General features: G+C 36.5%; 1 protein-coding gene across 16 annotated transcripts in view; it reads right to left on the bottom strand.

The window, feature by feature from the left end:
* Positions 1-17194, bottom strand: part of GTDC1 (glycosyltransferase like domain containing 1) — a 403613-nt gene that overhangs the window by 207411 nt on the left and 179008 nt on the right. For all 16 annotated transcript variants that reach the window (XR_005838888.1, XR_005838889.1, XR_005838892.1 and 13 more), the window contains 2 exons: positions 14201-14368; positions 10692-10865 (listed from right to left, as the gene is read on the bottom strand). Coding sequence is in view for 13 of the 16 variants with exons in the window: in XM_040645229.1 (XP_040501163.1) it covers positions 10692-10865; positions 14201-14368 (342 nt within the window). In the remaining 3 variants the exon portion in view is untranslated. The remainder of the gene's footprint in view (positions 1-10691; positions 10866-14200; positions 14369-17194) is intronic.

The following is a 17194-nucleotide window of genomic DNA, read 5'->3' as shown; positions in this document are numbered from 1 at the left end:
GCCAAGTCTACAACCAGCATATTGACATATATGTCCTCTTTCCCATCTGTATGCTGCTTTCCGAGCTCAAGTCTTCAATAACCTATTCTAATACTTTTTAAAACGGTTTCTCTGCTTCCTATTTCCTTTCCCATCAATACTCTATTCAATACCAAATTACATTTCACGACCTAACAGTGGCTCCCAAATGATGATATGCTAAAGTCCAAAATCTTCAGCCTTAATTCCCATCTCTAATCTTGCTACCTCTTCGCCCAATTGAGTCAAAGATAATTAATCTCTTCTAAACCCAATGATCATTCACCACCATAAATCTGGTTATAACTATTCTCTCTCCATAATGTGTGCTTGCATGTATCCTAACCCACTCTCCTTTCCCTCATAGGAAGAAATAACATGGCGTTAATGGAAGCAGCATATTGAAGCCAGACAGTTTTGGTAGCTGTACAATTTCAGGCAAGCTTAACCTTCTGAACCTCACTTCTCCCACTTGTAAAATGAGGATAATAGTACCTAGCTTGCAGGAGTTTGGTAAAGATTAGAAGTAATATACATAAAGTGCATGCCCAGAAAAGGCAGTTGATAAATTAGAGCCACTATTATTATGCCCAAAGCTGAGTCAGTCTTTAATGCCCAGGTTAAATGCCATAAAAAGCACTTGCTTTTTTTTTCCCCCTGTCTTAAGCTTAAAGATACCTGATTATGCCTATCATTTCTACAAAGCTCTTATGATTAAGGTCCCTGCCTTGTATATCCTTATATCCTAGAATACCTTCTATGTACCATACAAATAGCAAGCTTTTAATAAATGTTGGGTGAAGAAGGCATGAATAAACCACAAAGAATTACATTACTGTTAAGTATATTTTATTGCATCTGATTACTTTGAAACATATTTTTAAAGAATTTCCTATAAAGTCTTTTATCTGGGATTTCTGTGGGAATAAGCTATTCTGGGTAAGAGATTATTCTGGCAGTTTACTGCTGAATGATACATTCCAAATAGTTTCTTTTTTAGTGGAAAACTATCTAAAACACTCCCCAGCATTCTTCACAAGAACACTGAACAACTACAATGACTTCTGTACCGATCACCCCACTCACCATTCCACACTCTAGCACCATGAGGAATGCATCCATATCACAGGTGTCAGGCAGATGTGGAAACAGCCCATGTGACTTTCCATTTCTTGCACTGCTGAATTATGCCCTCTCATGCGCTGCGGTTATGTGGATTGACAGGGTATAAGACAGCCCTTACCCTTATTTGAATTCAGATCGTCAGATATTCTACAAAATTATTAGGGTTTTCGAAATTTTGTTCCCCCTCCCTTTTGAGGTTGGAATCATACTGGGTGGGTGAGCTTATCAGAAAGCCTATCAAACAGATAACCAAAACGGCGATGATGGGAGTATAAATAAAATCACTAACATTTACTGAACATTACTAGGTGGTAGGCATGGAGCTCAGTCAGCACGTTGTAATAATTATCTCAATTGGCATAATAAATCTAAGAGATAGGTACTCTTTCGATTACCTTTTTACAGATGGGAAAACGGAAGTTCTAGGACGTTAAGTGATTTGCTTCAGACTGAGCAGTAGTAGTAAGTGACAGAAGACAAACTAGATTGCTGTACACCACCCTGCTGTCTCCCACTTTTGATTCAGGGTTACCCCAAATGGAATGACGGAATAAGGGCTTTTTAGGAAGGTAATCAAAGCTTGACGCTTTAAACATCAAAGTTATTTATCTGAAATCTTTCTAACATGCGTTGTACATAGAGCCCTCACGTAATAAACAGAATATATCACATACATTGTTCTTGCCTGGATGGGTCCACACTGATGATCATTCATTATGCTATAGGAAGCTCAGTCATAGCCTCTAAGCCCAGTGAGGGGAAGAGATCCTAAGTGAATGAACCTTTTGCTGAATTCTCCTATGGTTGAGTTTATTGAATGACATTCATCCCCATTTTGTAGCAGCCCTGCTCCATGACTCCTTTTGGAGAGATGATGTAGTCCCTAGCTAAGCATGTTCTGATTTTTAATTATTTCTCTACCCCATGATCTGTGGCCTTTGCTTCTTGCCTCCCAGATTACTCTGAACAGAACAATGAGGAATTAAAAAAAAAAAAATGTACCTCGAGTCTTTGATGTCTGAAGCCAAACATTCTCTTTACTTGAGAACAGGGGTAAATCATCTTATAAAAGGACAGTTTTTGTGGCGGCTGCTGCTGAATTTAGAGCACTTCTTTTGGGTGAGGTTATTGTTGTATAAATTGAAGAGAACAGAAATCTAATTGCAGTAATTAGGCATTAACATGAATGATACTTTCATTAAAAATACATTTTGAGTAAGCAAGAGTTTGTTCTTCCAAATTCTTTTCTTAACAAGAATAGTAAGAGGAAGATGGTTAGAATATAACACAGCATGAAAGATTTGCATTAGATATAAAGGAGATTTCGTGAAAGTGAGTGGTGTTAAACATTGGAATGATTTATCAAAAGTTTTTTTTTTAGTACAGTGATTCTATAAAAATTTTTTTAAAATGACATTCAAATGGAACACATTTTTGCATTCATTTTGAAGAGCCAAAATAATTGTTAGCAAATATGGATATGTTTAAATTTGTAAAAGCAAAACTCTTCTTCTATTTCAAATCTAGATTAATATTCAAGAAGACAGTACCCACTTCATTATTTCATAGAGCAACGGCAATATTTTATTAATATGTCTAACTAATACTTAAAATATCTGAGAAATATGACCACATGTGGTAAGAAGATTAAGGTGTTTCATGGCAACCCCCCCCCAAAAAAAAAAAGCAGAACTCTTGACTGCAGAAAACAAAGTTTTCTGTGGGGAGCCACGGGGGCTGCCTTCTGTCCTATCAATCCACGAATTCTCAAATTACAGATCTGCTGTTGTTTTCTGACACATCTGCTTTGCAATGTAAAATAGTGTTTTTTTTTTTTTTAATAAGAATTCTTCAAAAAGCCCTTAGGCTCCTCGCCTTTGTTTGCACAGCCTGAGAGTTTTCATTTAAAGTTTTCACACTGTTTTTCAAATTCTACATTTTTGTTTCTAAAATAGTTACATGAAGTCCATAGACCTCTGTTTTGGCTTCACATTTTAGCTACATGGAAAAGGTGGAGAGAAACATGTAGAGAAATTCTTAGGGTTTCAATAACTGATATTACTCCAAATGACCAACATTGTTTTCCTCTCTCCTTTGCTGTCAAAAATGTTGGAGGAGGAAAGCAGAGATGCTTTTCATATCATTCCTGTCCCCAGGATACAAAATCTACTATGAAATAAGAAAACTCACAGGTAAAATCTACTATTGTTTATTCAGGCAACTCTGACAATCCAGTACTGTGGAAAATAGGAATGCATAGTGAAATGATTACAGAAGCGTATGAAATTCTTCTCCATTGATCACAACAAGATGGATACTTGATATTCTCTGTGGTGACTAAATGGGACCTGAACCACAGAAAAAGCTCTGATTTTTCCATCTAAAGTATACACTCTTCAATCTGCTCCAAATCTAAACTTCAACTCCTAAGGAAATACCATCCACTCATCCCTTCATTAAAAAATAAATGGATGATTTTTTATTATGGTCTCCACTGGAAACACATATATTTGATCTTTTTATATCAATTATGTGTAACTATAATAAAGAAATTTAAGCTTTTTTCACCATATAATGGCACTAAGAAGGCAAACGTGATAAATACATACAAGTATCAGGATTTGACAGTCTTGAGCCTTTATCTCTCTTCACCTTTAATCCAACCAAATGTTATTTGAAGCAGATGATATCCACTTTGATATTCCCTCCTCAGCTCCCTGATGGAATTCCTTAGGAAGACCTGATCTTTTTCAAGGATAAGAAATACTACTTTGTAATACACTGTATTTGTATAATACATTCTTATGTGATACCAATTTGTCGGGAGTAGGGATAATCTCGTTCTATGAAAATCATGAATGGTCCCTCAGTACCAAATCCTGTAGGGGAGAGAGATGGAAGTGTGATGATGTCCCAACACAGTCAACTCCACCCCAAACATCTAACGTGATGGATCAGACGGGGCCCGATAAGACAGGTGTCATGCTACAAGCTAACTTGTAAGGGAAGAGAGTTTGGATAAATGAGAGATATTTACGAATAGAAAAAAATGGTTTTCTGATCCAGAAGTAATGGTCTGAGCCTACAGCTGTTCCTTTGATGATGTAGTCTTCCCATTCTGCTTCTTTAGGCCTATTTCAATTTACTGTCAGAATTGTTTTTAAAATTTCTCATTCCTCTTCAGGTATCCTCTTTTTCAAAACTTCAACCTTTTAAAAGTCTGCTTTCTAAAGCCTGGAGTCCTTTCTTTCATAATATTACCATGACATGCTCCCTTTTATTCAATATTTCTGTCAATTCTCTTTTCTAAATCATTTGTTCTTCACTGGTCAGAGTCAAGTACCAGAGACCTGAACCTCTTTTAGGGGGACAAGCAATATAGAAAAAAAATGGTAAGAATTTGGGTTCTAAAATCAGATTTAAAAATATTTGATTTCTTGTTCTACCTTTACTATCTGTATGACTATAGGCAAAAGTTATTTACATTCTCTATGGCTGAGTTTCTGCAACTATAAATGGAAAATAGCTTTCAGAATTGTTGGAAGAACAAAATGCTAAAATACGTATAACAGGCTTAGCACAATGCAGGACTAAAATAAGAATCAGTAAGGTTAGCTGTTATGGTTAATTCTACCTTCTAAAGATGACCCTGTCGGAAAGCAAGGTGCAAATCCCTCTGATGTTCTGATTTCATTACAGTGAGACTTGCACAAAGGCCTGGATACATAAAATCCCCTAGTTGTACCAGGCCTTGCCTGTTTGGAAAATGCTGGCTTCCTCTAGCCAGTGTCTGGCTCTGTTGGCTGCAGGACTGCTTCTTTATTCTTTCCATCACACACCCAGCAGCACCATGGACTTCTACATGAAATCTGCCTTCTTAATATATCCAGTGAAATTTCCTTAATTTCCAAGCCAACCTATACTCTCTAACACAGAATAGGCTTCCCACTCATGAGTCTCACCTCATCAAGTCTTAAAATCATATTTATCTTCTGGCGTGCTACAGGACGAATGTCTGGAGTCCTCTGGAATTCGTACGTTGAAATCCTGCCCTGCCCCCATGTATGATGGTGTTAGGAGGCAAGGACTTTGGGAGATACTCACATCATGAGGGTAGATCCCTCATCGATGGGATTAGTATCTTTATAAAATAAAAAGACTCCAGAGAGCTCTCTCGCTCCCTCCATCATGTAAGAACCCAGCACGAACACAGAAAACAGACCTTCCCCAGACACCAAATCTGCCAGAGCCTCAGTCTCGGCCTTGCCTGGCTCCAGAACTATAAGAAATAAATTCCTGCTGTTGATTAGCCACCCAGTCTACGGTATTCTGTTACAGCAGCCCAAACAGGCTAACGCATGGTATTAATACTGCAAAGTCTGTCTTGTTGACCGCTGATCATCTGGCAGGCCTGGATGCCTTCAGGACCAAAGGAGCCTGGGTATGCGCCCCAGCAGCAAAGGGAGATTTGGTCCATAAAATGGCTCCAATCAGGAAGACCTAAAAAAGATGGTCACCTACGCTAACAGGTATTAGCACTGGGAAGGGTTTAGATGTGTACTGTCTTCCTTCAGGTGACTACGGCTCACGTACATCCTAGAGTGAGGCATGAGGTTTACCTCCATTTGCTGTTACTTATCATTTCTGCCAAAAGTGAGTTATGCATTTCCCTCCATTCTTACACAGAATTTACTGGTTATCATTTCACCTTGTTTAATACATCGCAGTCATCCTTGTGATGCACAAGCTGTACAGTCGTGGAGGAAGGTCTGCAAGGGTTCCTCAACGCGCGCGGATGCCTGCCCTGCCATAGAATGGCTCCAGGCTGCTCTGCTTTTTCACTTCTCATATATTTTTTTTAATAGTTTATCTCTCTCCTCCCTTGTTGTCGAGCTGTCAGTCAGCTGTCACTTTTTACTGCTGTCAGTGAGCCTGCCTCTATCACACCCCCAATGTGATGCTGCTAACGTGCTGTCAGCTGAGAAATCAGACAATCACGACCTCTGAAACTGCATTCACAGTAAGTGGTGGGCTGAGCGCGGGATGGAGATTCTGAGATAGGAGTTCCAGTTCTTGCTCTGTCTGTATCCAGCTGTGTGGTTACTAGGACACACTTAACTTCTCTGAACCTTGGTGCTCTCATCCACAAAATGAGGAGCAGAATCTGTGTGCGTGTGTGTGTGTGTGTGTGTGTGTGTGTGTGTGAGAGAGAGAGAGAGACAGAGACAGAGACAGAGATAGAGAGAGGCAAAGAGACAGGACAGGAAAGAGATCTCACCCACACGTGGATCCTAACTTTCTCTGGCTACCAGAAAGAACAAAAGAAACTTTTCTGTGAGTTAACAGAATGCAGGATGGGGTACCACTGACCCTTTAATTGTCAAATTCAAGGATATTATTTAACCTTACTTCTCTGAATTCACTACTGACCACCTTCTTAAAGCCCTCTTCCCTTTGCTCCAGAGGATAATTCTCTCAGTGTTGACCTCCTGACTCTTTTTTCTTCTCTTTTCAATCCTGGGCTCTTCCTCCACCAACCCTGTAAGTGCTAAGAGTGCCAAAGGCCAGTCTGAAGTTCAAAGCCAGGGTAATGATGAGAAACCAGCAACAAGCCTGCGAAGTAGCAAACTGTGTGTCCTAGAAACCAACGGAAGAATGTGTCATAGTGTGTCAAATGCTGCTCATATGTTAAGTAAGATGAGCACTGAAAATTGACCACAGGATTTAGAGAGGCATGGAAGTCATAGGTAACCTTGACAAAAACAGTTTCAGTGAAGTAGCTATAAGATAGAGCAGTAAGAATAAAATTAGAAGCAAGTATAAACAACTCTTTCAGGAGGTTTTACTATTAACAGAGGAAAAGAAGACAGGCAGTAGCAGAAGAGAGAAGTGGAATCAAGAAATTACTTTTTTTTATTTTAAAGATGTAAAACAAACAGCATTTTTCTTATACTAATATTAATGACCTGGAAGACAGGAAAACTGATGATGCAGAACAGAGAAGGACAAATTGCTAGGACAGTAGTCCTTTGGTATGCAAGAAGGATGGACTCTTGTGGAGGCAAAGACCCCACACAGAAGCAGTCAATTCATCCACATTAAAAGGTATGAAGAAAAAGAATATGCACCCAGAAGCACATGGATGGGCAGACGTGGTAGTGGCAGCATACAGAAATTCTCTGCCGATTGCTTCTATTTTCTCAGTCATAACTGGAGAATGAAGATAGGATATTTGGTATCAGACATTTACAAAGCAAGAAAATGCATGCTTAGTTATCTAGAAGATAGGAAATGTGGTCTGCTTGCCATGCAGCTCAGAGGGACCAGATGCATTTAGAGTAGACCTATAAGTACCCCTGGAGGATTTTCTCCTAATCAAATTAAAGGAAAAGTGCAAAAAAATTGAGAGTATATTCAAGACAGCAAGGATGATGATCAAATATGGAGATTGAGCTCAAGAAGGAAGGAGGACATTTAGGACAAGAAAAAAATCAAACGTAAGGAGTTGGCCCCATCAATAGATGGTAGGTTCCTATGAGGCCCAAAGACTGAGTCAGGATGATAAAGAGAATAATAAATGAACCTCTTTATTTATATTAGGCTGCTCCTTTGGCAGGATACTTCTGTAATTTCACGTGCTGATTAAGAAATGGCAGAGAGGAAGAGAGTACTTTATATTCAGGTGGCAATAAATGTGTTAGGTTATATAACAATGGAGTGGGGAAATTAATAAGATGAAGTAGTCTTTCGGGGGGGGGGGGCTATTACATACCAGGCACTATGCTAGGCATTTTGCACGTGCATTATTTCCTTTAGTCACTACACAATGCCTATGAGATGACAAGGTAAATATAATCATAACATTAAAGAACCTAAGTTCAGGGTCATTACACTTACATAGGTCACAGAGCTAGTAAGTAGTAGTGAAGACTCAAATACATGTATGTACACCTCCAGTGATTAAGAGCTTGCCCATCTCCGAATGTTTAATACATATAATGATAGTTTCTTTTTTTTTTTTAAGATATTTATTTATTTGAGAGAGAAAGAGCACATGAGCGGGGGGAGGGGCAGAGACAGAGAGAGGGGAGAGAGAGAGAGACTCTCAAGCAGACTGTCCGCTGAGCATGGAGCCTGACGCGGGGCTTGATCTCACGACCCTGAGATCACGACCTGAGCCGAAACCAAGAGCCAGACCCTTAACCGACTGAGCCACCCTGGCACCCCAAATATATATAATCATAGTTTTAAGTGATATTTTTTCTTGCAACTATTTTTCTGGTCTTTGAGAAAGACAAGGCAGTGAGGAGTGAGGAGGGCAATAGGTAACAGCAGTTGCCACAAAGCTCAATATTACTGACATCCTAATGTGACTGACATGCTCTGAATTTTAACTGTTAACAAGTTTAGAAATCCTCATATTTTTTGCTGAAACACAGCTTTTCCCCTTCTCTGACTAATATCCATTATAGTATACTCTATTATAGCACATTGGATTAATAATTTAATTATATCTTCTACTTTGTGTTTACTTAAATTTATTTTTCCCATGACCAAACAATATTTATATAGGGAGAAAGAAGCATTCAAAAGTTGTTTTTTTTTTTTAATCACCTTGCTTATGTTGCCCTTGGAATTACTAAATATTTTTCAACATCTCAACAAAATAATACTCTTTTAAGACTGCAGGCATTAGAATGATTGTCATTCATGCAAATAATCACTTACTTACACTATATGAGTTTGGGTTGGATAAAGCAAATTACCATTTGAAAATAATTCAAATAACACTCTGGGCTAAGACCTTGCTTATGAATGTTATCTTGGCCACAATATTTCTTAACCTTTTTCCATTTAGCTAGATTTATTTATGGTAATATAGTCCAAATTAATAAACTATTCAATTGCCACAGGTGTATTAAACATATGATGTTGTAGGAATATATCAGATGCAAATGAATTTTAAAACATATTATTTATTTGGAATTCTATAGTGGTAATAATTAAGATGTAGTATAATCACCTACTAAGTTAAAGATGTACATTTTGAGTGTACATTATATGAAAATCTTAAAAACATGTCAAAAAAAATAAAGTCCATATTTTAAAAATATGGCCTAAAATATAAACTGTTTTTTAACTAATCATAGATCTAAAGTGTAACAATTATATTTTTCAGAAGTTGAAATTCTCTCATCCCACATATTATATATATAAATACACATTATATTGCATATACATATTTATGCATATGCATATATAACTGAAAATCAATTTTGATCTTAGTTTTGCTTAGTCTGACAGTTGTCAAAACTGCAAATAAATGATTAAATGTTTTTACCAAATGACCTATAGTGATAGGAAGCTTGAACAGTAAACAGAAAATTGAATAAAAAACCATAATCCAGTCTATGACAATAATCAGCAGTGTGAGTACAAGCCAGTCTGCTTCTTTGGGCCTCTGCTTTCTGAACTCTATAAAGTAAGAACTGGGCAAGGCTGTCCAACCTAAATTTTATGACTCACTAACTTGATTTGGTATTAGGCAGACTTTTCTTCAATGAAATATTAACTAGTAAAACACTCAAATAAATCAGCATTAAGAGTGCTGATGAGGACTACTGATCCCGCAGCAAAATCTGGGTGAACTCAGTAAATCTAGAACACAGAGAGTAACGCTGACCTCCTGCATAACATGCATAGACATTAAATTGTTTCCTGCCTTCCTTTCAGGGACGGGGAAGAAACAGCTGTCCCTGAACTCTTTTTAAGGACATCGTCAGTTGCAAACAGCAGCATCCCCAGCTAGTAAGAGTCCCACTGAAGTAAACTTTCTGTTCACACGGGAGAAATATTCCTACTGGTAATAAAAACCGTTTTGCTAGGTTTAATCAGAAGTGAAAAGGAATTTGAGAATGTTCCCTTTGAGCCACATCATCCACTGCTAATTCGGGGTGGGCCCAGCAACTAGGGTAATAAAAAATGTCCTTAGTAACAGAGAGAGAGAAATGGCAATTAAGTACATTTGTAACCTAATATAGAAGACCTAACTCTTTATTAAGATAATATAAATAATTAAAAAATGGAAGAAGGAAAAAATAGAAGAAAATAGCATGGGAAATGAAAGTAACCCTAGCAGTGAAATTTAACATTGATTTACTTAGAACAGTTGCTATATACATATAAACCCATGGGCATAAGCTGAACGCAAAGGTTGAGAAATATGCTTGACAATGACTTCTGTAACAAAACAACAAATAAAGAAACAAAACAGTAAGTGTCAAAAAAGCCAAAGCAGCTTGATGAGGAAACCAATAAATAACAGAAAAGAAAGGATGAACTCAATATCAGAACTAAACATTCAGGGATCGGCTGGACACATGATTACTTAAAATGTTTGTAAATCACAGCATGGTGAAATAGAACTTGATTCTCTAATTAACCATGGTTATGCTGAAAAGTTAAAATTGGCAAGAACACCACCAATTTCTATACATTTGGGGAATAATTTATGACACAATATTGAAAACGGAGTCAAACATACTGACCTGCTCACATCGGGAAACCTGATGGGAAAGTAAATAACTTGGCACTTGGGTCTGATGATGCCTTCCAGATCCTTGGGTCTGTGATCAGGAATCAGCTTCATAAATTTTCCAATAGAGGTGAGAAATGACTCCATATTAAAAACCGAGTTGAATACCACCACATCAGCCACCAGGCTGGAAAGGGAAGGGATAAACGTGAATGATGAACCCACATTCATTCAGTTACTTTTTATAAGCCCAAGACCTCTGTGTTAATCAGAGTTTATACTGTACTTGGGTTTGCAAAGAACTCTGCATTTCCCATCAGTATTTACGAAATTGCCTGTAATAGAAAACTAGTTAGCTTCATTCCCATTGTATCACGTAAGTTAAGATTGTTGGCATCAGGGAGGAAAGGCAAGACAGGAATTAAATGATGTATTGGGATCTGACGAGGCTTCAAACAAAGTTTATTTTTCTGCAGTGTCAGGACTTTCTGTATTATCAACAACACTAAGTACAGCAGGACTTTTTTCTTTGTGGTCCACATACCCATGTTGGATTTCTATGTCAGTGATCCATGCCATTTTACACCATACTACTAACAACAGAACATCTGCCAGACATGTCAGTACCTTCAAGGAGACTAGTTCAGATAAAGCATACCTTTAAACATATGGTTAAAGTCTATTTCTTGTTTAATCCTTGCTTCAAGAAACCATTAGATTTTTTTTTTAAGTTCTGGAACACTACAGGAAGGATTATATGGGATCTCTACAAATAACTTATTTTACTATTATGTTATATTTGGGGTAGTCAAAGAAGAAGAAGGACCACACCACCATGGACCTTCAGAATTAAATGAAATAAATATAATACTATCTATTACTTTTGATGGAAAGATTGTGTTCCTCCCTTTCATGTTTTTTAAATACAAATAATCTAAGATACATTGTTGTAACGAAATGCGACAACAAATCTTAGGTGTCATAAATATGCCAACAGTGTTCAGAATTGCCTATAACATTTTCTTGAAGGCCAATGAACACAAATGATAACTAGAGGCAAGCCGGATAAAACCTGAATATGTAGTATGTTCCCTTTATGGGTAAAACACTGATTTAATAAATAATTGGTTTGATTTTTTAAAATGGCCCTCTTTGCTTTAAGCAATGATTCAGTGTCTCACTGTCACTGGATCTCAGTAAAATGCACACAAATGTTTTAGTGAGAAGGTATATAAGCTCAAATAGCAGTTAGTTTTATTTCAGCTTTAAAGTGATAAATTAAGAAAATGGAAAGACACATAAGTCCGTAAGACGGCAAAACACACATGAAGAGGCAGAGCTTACAGAATAGGAATACCATAGCAAATCCTCCGTTTACTGAGGACAGCCAAAGTTCCTATTATTAATACGCAGCGGGAATGTTGAACTGCCACCTTTATGCCTCCCCTGCAAAACTGCTTTTCCCTACAAGTATTTTTTTTTTTTTTTTTTGGTTGCAACCTAGTGGAAATTTGGGGGTAGGGATGATAACAGCACGGATAATACAAAAGAATGTCACAGAAGTGCTGACACAACAGCAAGCAATAAGGAAGCCAATATAATAATATACCAAAAGTTGAAGGATGCTTTACAGCTAGTCTGTTTTCACCATATGTCACATATTGTAATAGCGACCCACAGGTCATAATATACTGTTACGACATGTGTTCATAAGTCAGAAGGTTAGTGAAACCTCTATTTAAGGTGAGTGCTTATGTCAGTCACCTCTGAAGTCCTTAACTGCCACTCGGTCAAGAAAGAAATCCGACAGTGCCAACAAAAGCAGAAGTCAGCAAGAAAACTAAAGAAACATTTGAGGAAGCAAGACTCATACTTTTCAGAGAATCTGAAACAGGACTACTTTCTGACACTCTTATTTTTCCTCTGGACAACTGCAAACCATTTTTTTCTCATTAAGAGTTCAACCAATGATTGAGTCTACTTCTTTCTCTCCGAGCTTGTCTATCAGTTTACCCTCTTGAGAAGAGCAATGCCAGAAAATCACATACGGGCTTTTACAGTCTCATTCCTTTTGAGCAAAAACAATCTTTTATAAAATAGAGAGATGAGGGGCAGTGAGCTAAAATTTTTTATAGACATCTGCCCTCATAGGGCAATGCAACCCAACTACTTACACTCTTAAAAATCCAGTCTATGCTAAATTAAAGATCCAAGACAGTCTACAGAAATATTCTTTTCATGCATTTCCTCTCTGATACGAGTGGGTGTAACTTCCATTAACTTTAAAGCCACCCATAAAGGGAAAAATAGACTTAATTTTTTTCCCCAGTTATTTCTCAGGGGTAATAAACCCACAGTATCAGAGGAAAAGAATGACGCTAATTCAAGAAATCAAAAGAATATTACAAATGTTTTCCGTATCGATAAAGCACAAAATGATTTTATTTTTGTTTTTAAAACATATTTCCCTTCTCTGTTTCAATATAAAATAAAGTATTTTAATTTTATTATGAAATCTTAAACGGTTGCTTTTTTACGAGACACTTGACGTGAAGCAGTCCCACTCTATTTTGATAGCGCTGCTACTTCCCAATTGAAGCAGCTTGTAAAAATGATTGCAGGAAAACATTTACGAAATGCTCGAAACACAGAAATATTACCATATAGCTGTTTTTCTATGTCAACTAAACTATGGAATATGCTTGTAAGAGTTGGGAGTCTGTTTAAACACATCATCAATCCCAGTTGCTAATAACAATTTAAAAAGGTGAGTAAGATGTACCCAATCACAGCCAACCTGATTCTATTTGATTGCTGCAGTTATGTGAATAGGATCCAATCGCAAAGCCGTTTCAGAGTTGTTATTAACTTCTTTCATTAACTAAGCTTCAAGAGATATACTTTGTTGAAGTAACAATAGAGAAGGACCATCACCTTTGAAATGTCATGGTATTTTAAGTCTGTGCAATTTCAGAAGATTCAATGAGGGTAAGAAAAAAAGAACCAACCACCTAAAGATTCATTTTCCATCGTTTTCTCTTATAAACAATAAGAAAAGAAGGACAAAACCCCCTTGCTCTATTATGCTTTAATTTTTATTTCTTCCTCTGTAAATTTCTATTTTGATTTCAGCTGGATATATTGAAAGTAGTTGGTAAATGAGAATTGACTAACTGCTCTTTTCTAAAAGTATCCCTTAAACAATACATGATGGAATCAAGGGGTAAAGGTCTCTTGTCAACACTTTGATTCTATTTTGAATGTTGTAGAAAATAGACTAACTAGGTCAACATATAATTAGATTGTTACATATGTGTATTTTATAAAAAGATTAGCTGTTCTCCTATATATATATTGCAAAGGCACAAGCAATTACTACCGTGGAAGGTATGTTTAAACATACGCACCTACTTTCAGGTGTTTTTTAAATAAGTGGACAGTAGGTCTCGAGATTTAAAAGCTAACTATCTATAAAGAAAACGGTGGCAAAGGACTAAATATAATGATACAATCTATACCTACCATGAGAGAATTTGGTTGTATCCATATTGGAAATCCCTCTCCTGACATTTCTTGACAGGATATACCAATTGGTTCTCATGGAAGTACAGAATCTTTTTCAATTTCCCAAGGTCAGGCCGAAGGGCAGCCAGTTCGGTCAGGTTCAGCACTGAGCTTGCAAACAGGATCCTAGGAGACAAGGAAATTTAAGTTTACTGTTCCAAGCATGCCTGAAGTGGTCATCCTTCACCCTTCTCCCCTTTTCCTTCTTCCTACCCCAAGAAAAACATATCCCCTATAGGGACACATCAACAGTTAAGCCTTAATACCATGTAGCAGCATTCTAAGTTTTGAGCTCTTAAAAAGCAGCTGCTAAGAACTATAAAAGCCCCGAATCTCATTGGTCTTCTCAGCTCAGTTACTGGGAGATGCAAAAGAAAAAAAAAAAAAAAAGAAGAAAGAAAGAAAGAAAGAAAAAAAAAAAGCCGGATGGATTTTATTGAAAAAGGCAAGAAAAGCTCTATCTGAAGGACAAATGGAACAAAGATAAGGCTGACTGGGGAATACTTTGCTTGCCAGTTTCATTACACTTTACTTCTTTATGCAACGAACTACTGAAATTCAATATACGAGCAGGAATGGCACATGTTCATGTTATGACATAAACCCTTTTGATTTATGCAATAGACTTATCGAGTGTGGTCTTTTTCTCTTGGCATGTTTTCTCACTGTCCCTCCCCCTCCCTTTTCTTAACTGTTCTGCAATATTTTGTGTTTTTTTAAAATATTTTATTCTCTATTACCAGACGGCTAATGGCACCAGATGTATCATTTATAAAACCCCTTATATAAAACATAAATATAAAAATAATAAGAAGAAAGCGGATTCCTTATCTTTGTGGAAAAAAGGAAACTAAAAGCCTACCTACCATGTTTATAAATGAAAGTGTCTATTCACCCATTCACTCCACAAATATTTACTAAATGCCTATTGAGTGCCAGTCTAACCAAGAAGAACAGAAAAAATGAAACAAGAGAGCCCACCAGGATAAATGCTGCCTGCAACAGTGACATAAACAATTAAGAGAAGCAGACAAGAGAGGAGTAATAACTATCTAGGACAACCTGGAAATGTGTCACTAACGAGGTGTACCACATCTGGATACAAAAGAGGGACAAATTACAGTCCCTGAACAGCTGAGGACATTTAGATGACACAATTTTGATGGAATGCCACCTTTATAACATAATGTAGCATTACTTGACCCTTACAGCTTTAATTCCCATTCTAAAAAATGAGGTTCAAGAAGGTTAAGAGTTTTTTTTTCTTTTTTTTCTAGAATCACGCTGGTATAAACTGTCAAAGCAGAGACTCCTGGTCTTCTAAGCCCGAAGTACTTTTCATTACACCATGGATATGAACTGGCTATGGACCACTTACATTACAAATGCTTTTTTCTATACTTAATAAATACAAAATATCATACTTGTTATTACCATGATTACAACTACTATAAATTCTCCCTGGCTGACAAGCCAAATGGCTAACTTCAGGTGTTTATATGATCTGCAGCACTAGCCTTTCACACAAGAAGAATGATTACATGATAAGTGCATATATCATAAATAGGAATTCAAGTGTCTTCTTCGTGGACTAAAAAAGGCACGTAAGACCAAAAGGCAGTGATCTCTCTTTAAACCCACATTGCTGTATTAATGTCATGGTTTAATGCTTTGAAGGAAAAATCTTACAAAGGAGATGTACTTATTTTTTTAATTGTCTGTACTCAACTAAAGCAAAGAGAAAAATTATGATGAAAAAATGCCCCATTTTGTCCAAAAATATGCCTACCACCACCACCAAGTATAAGCTTTTCTAAAGCTGGGATTGAAAATTCTGAAATATGAAGATATTTACTTATCTACAAATCTGATCCTCAGTAAAGGGAAAAATAAAATATCAATCTCAATCAGTCAATATTTTCCTTAAAAGAAAATGGATGATGACTTGTGGGTCTAATTATTGAGTAACACCCCCTCCTCTCCCTCCATATAATACTATTGCAAGCAATGACTCATTCTTAATCATGAGACCTGAGCAAGCTCAATGTTTTTCACACACAAGGCTGAAAAATTCATTAAATGCAGCCCCCACATTACTTAATAACTACAAAGAAAAAATGGTACCTTAATGGACAAATTTGGTAGACATCAATTTACCCAAGTCATCAAACTTAATATGAACAATAATAGGACAGGTGATACGTATTTCCCAATGTGATACACTAACAAAGATACAAACACCAATGTAGTACTCCTGCCAAAAATGCTTGATCTGAATTTGGTCATGAGGAGACAACCAGATAAACATTCTGCAAAATAACAAGGCTTGATTTCCAAAAATGTCAATGTCATAAAGGGAAAAAAATCTAGATTAAAGGAAAATAAAGAGACACCAAAACAAAATTCAATGTGTGATTCCTGACAGGATACTAGACAGGGAAAAGACAGTTATAAATGACATTATAAGGACAAAAAGTCTGAATATGAACTCAATATAAGACTGTAAATTTTTATCAATCTTAAATTTCTCAAGTGTAATAATTTTATTATCATCATGTATGAGAATATACTTATTCTTGGGAGACACATTGAATTGTTTACATGTGAAGTGTCACCATGTCTACAACTAATTCATACATGGTTCAGTTAAAAGGCTACTAATAACAATAAATATTCATATGTATATATTTGCATAGTGATAAAAATGTATAAAATGTTAACAATTGATTTATCTTAATTAATGACATATTGTAATTCAGTGATCTAATCTTCCAATTTTTGTTCAGTTATACATTAACAAAACTACAAATTTGAGGAAATATGCATTAAATGGCTGTGAGTAGAAGGGAAAAATACATTCCATAAACAATAAACCCATTATACCTGTATTTCTAGTCAAAATCCAATTGTTAATTTCCTACACAAGAATTATCCTCAGGATGGACCATCTGT

Source organism: Ursus maritimus, unplaced genomic scaffold (assembly GCF_017311325.1).
Source record: "Ursus maritimus isolate PB19 unplaced genomic scaffold, ASM1731132v1 scaffold_1, whole genome shotgun sequence".
NCBI classification, from domain to species: Eukaryota; Metazoa; Chordata; class Mammalia; order Carnivora; family Ursidae; genus Ursus; species Ursus maritimus.
The sequence above is the reverse complement of the archived record's forward strand: the minus strand, read 5'-3'. Positions and strand labels throughout refer to the sequence as shown.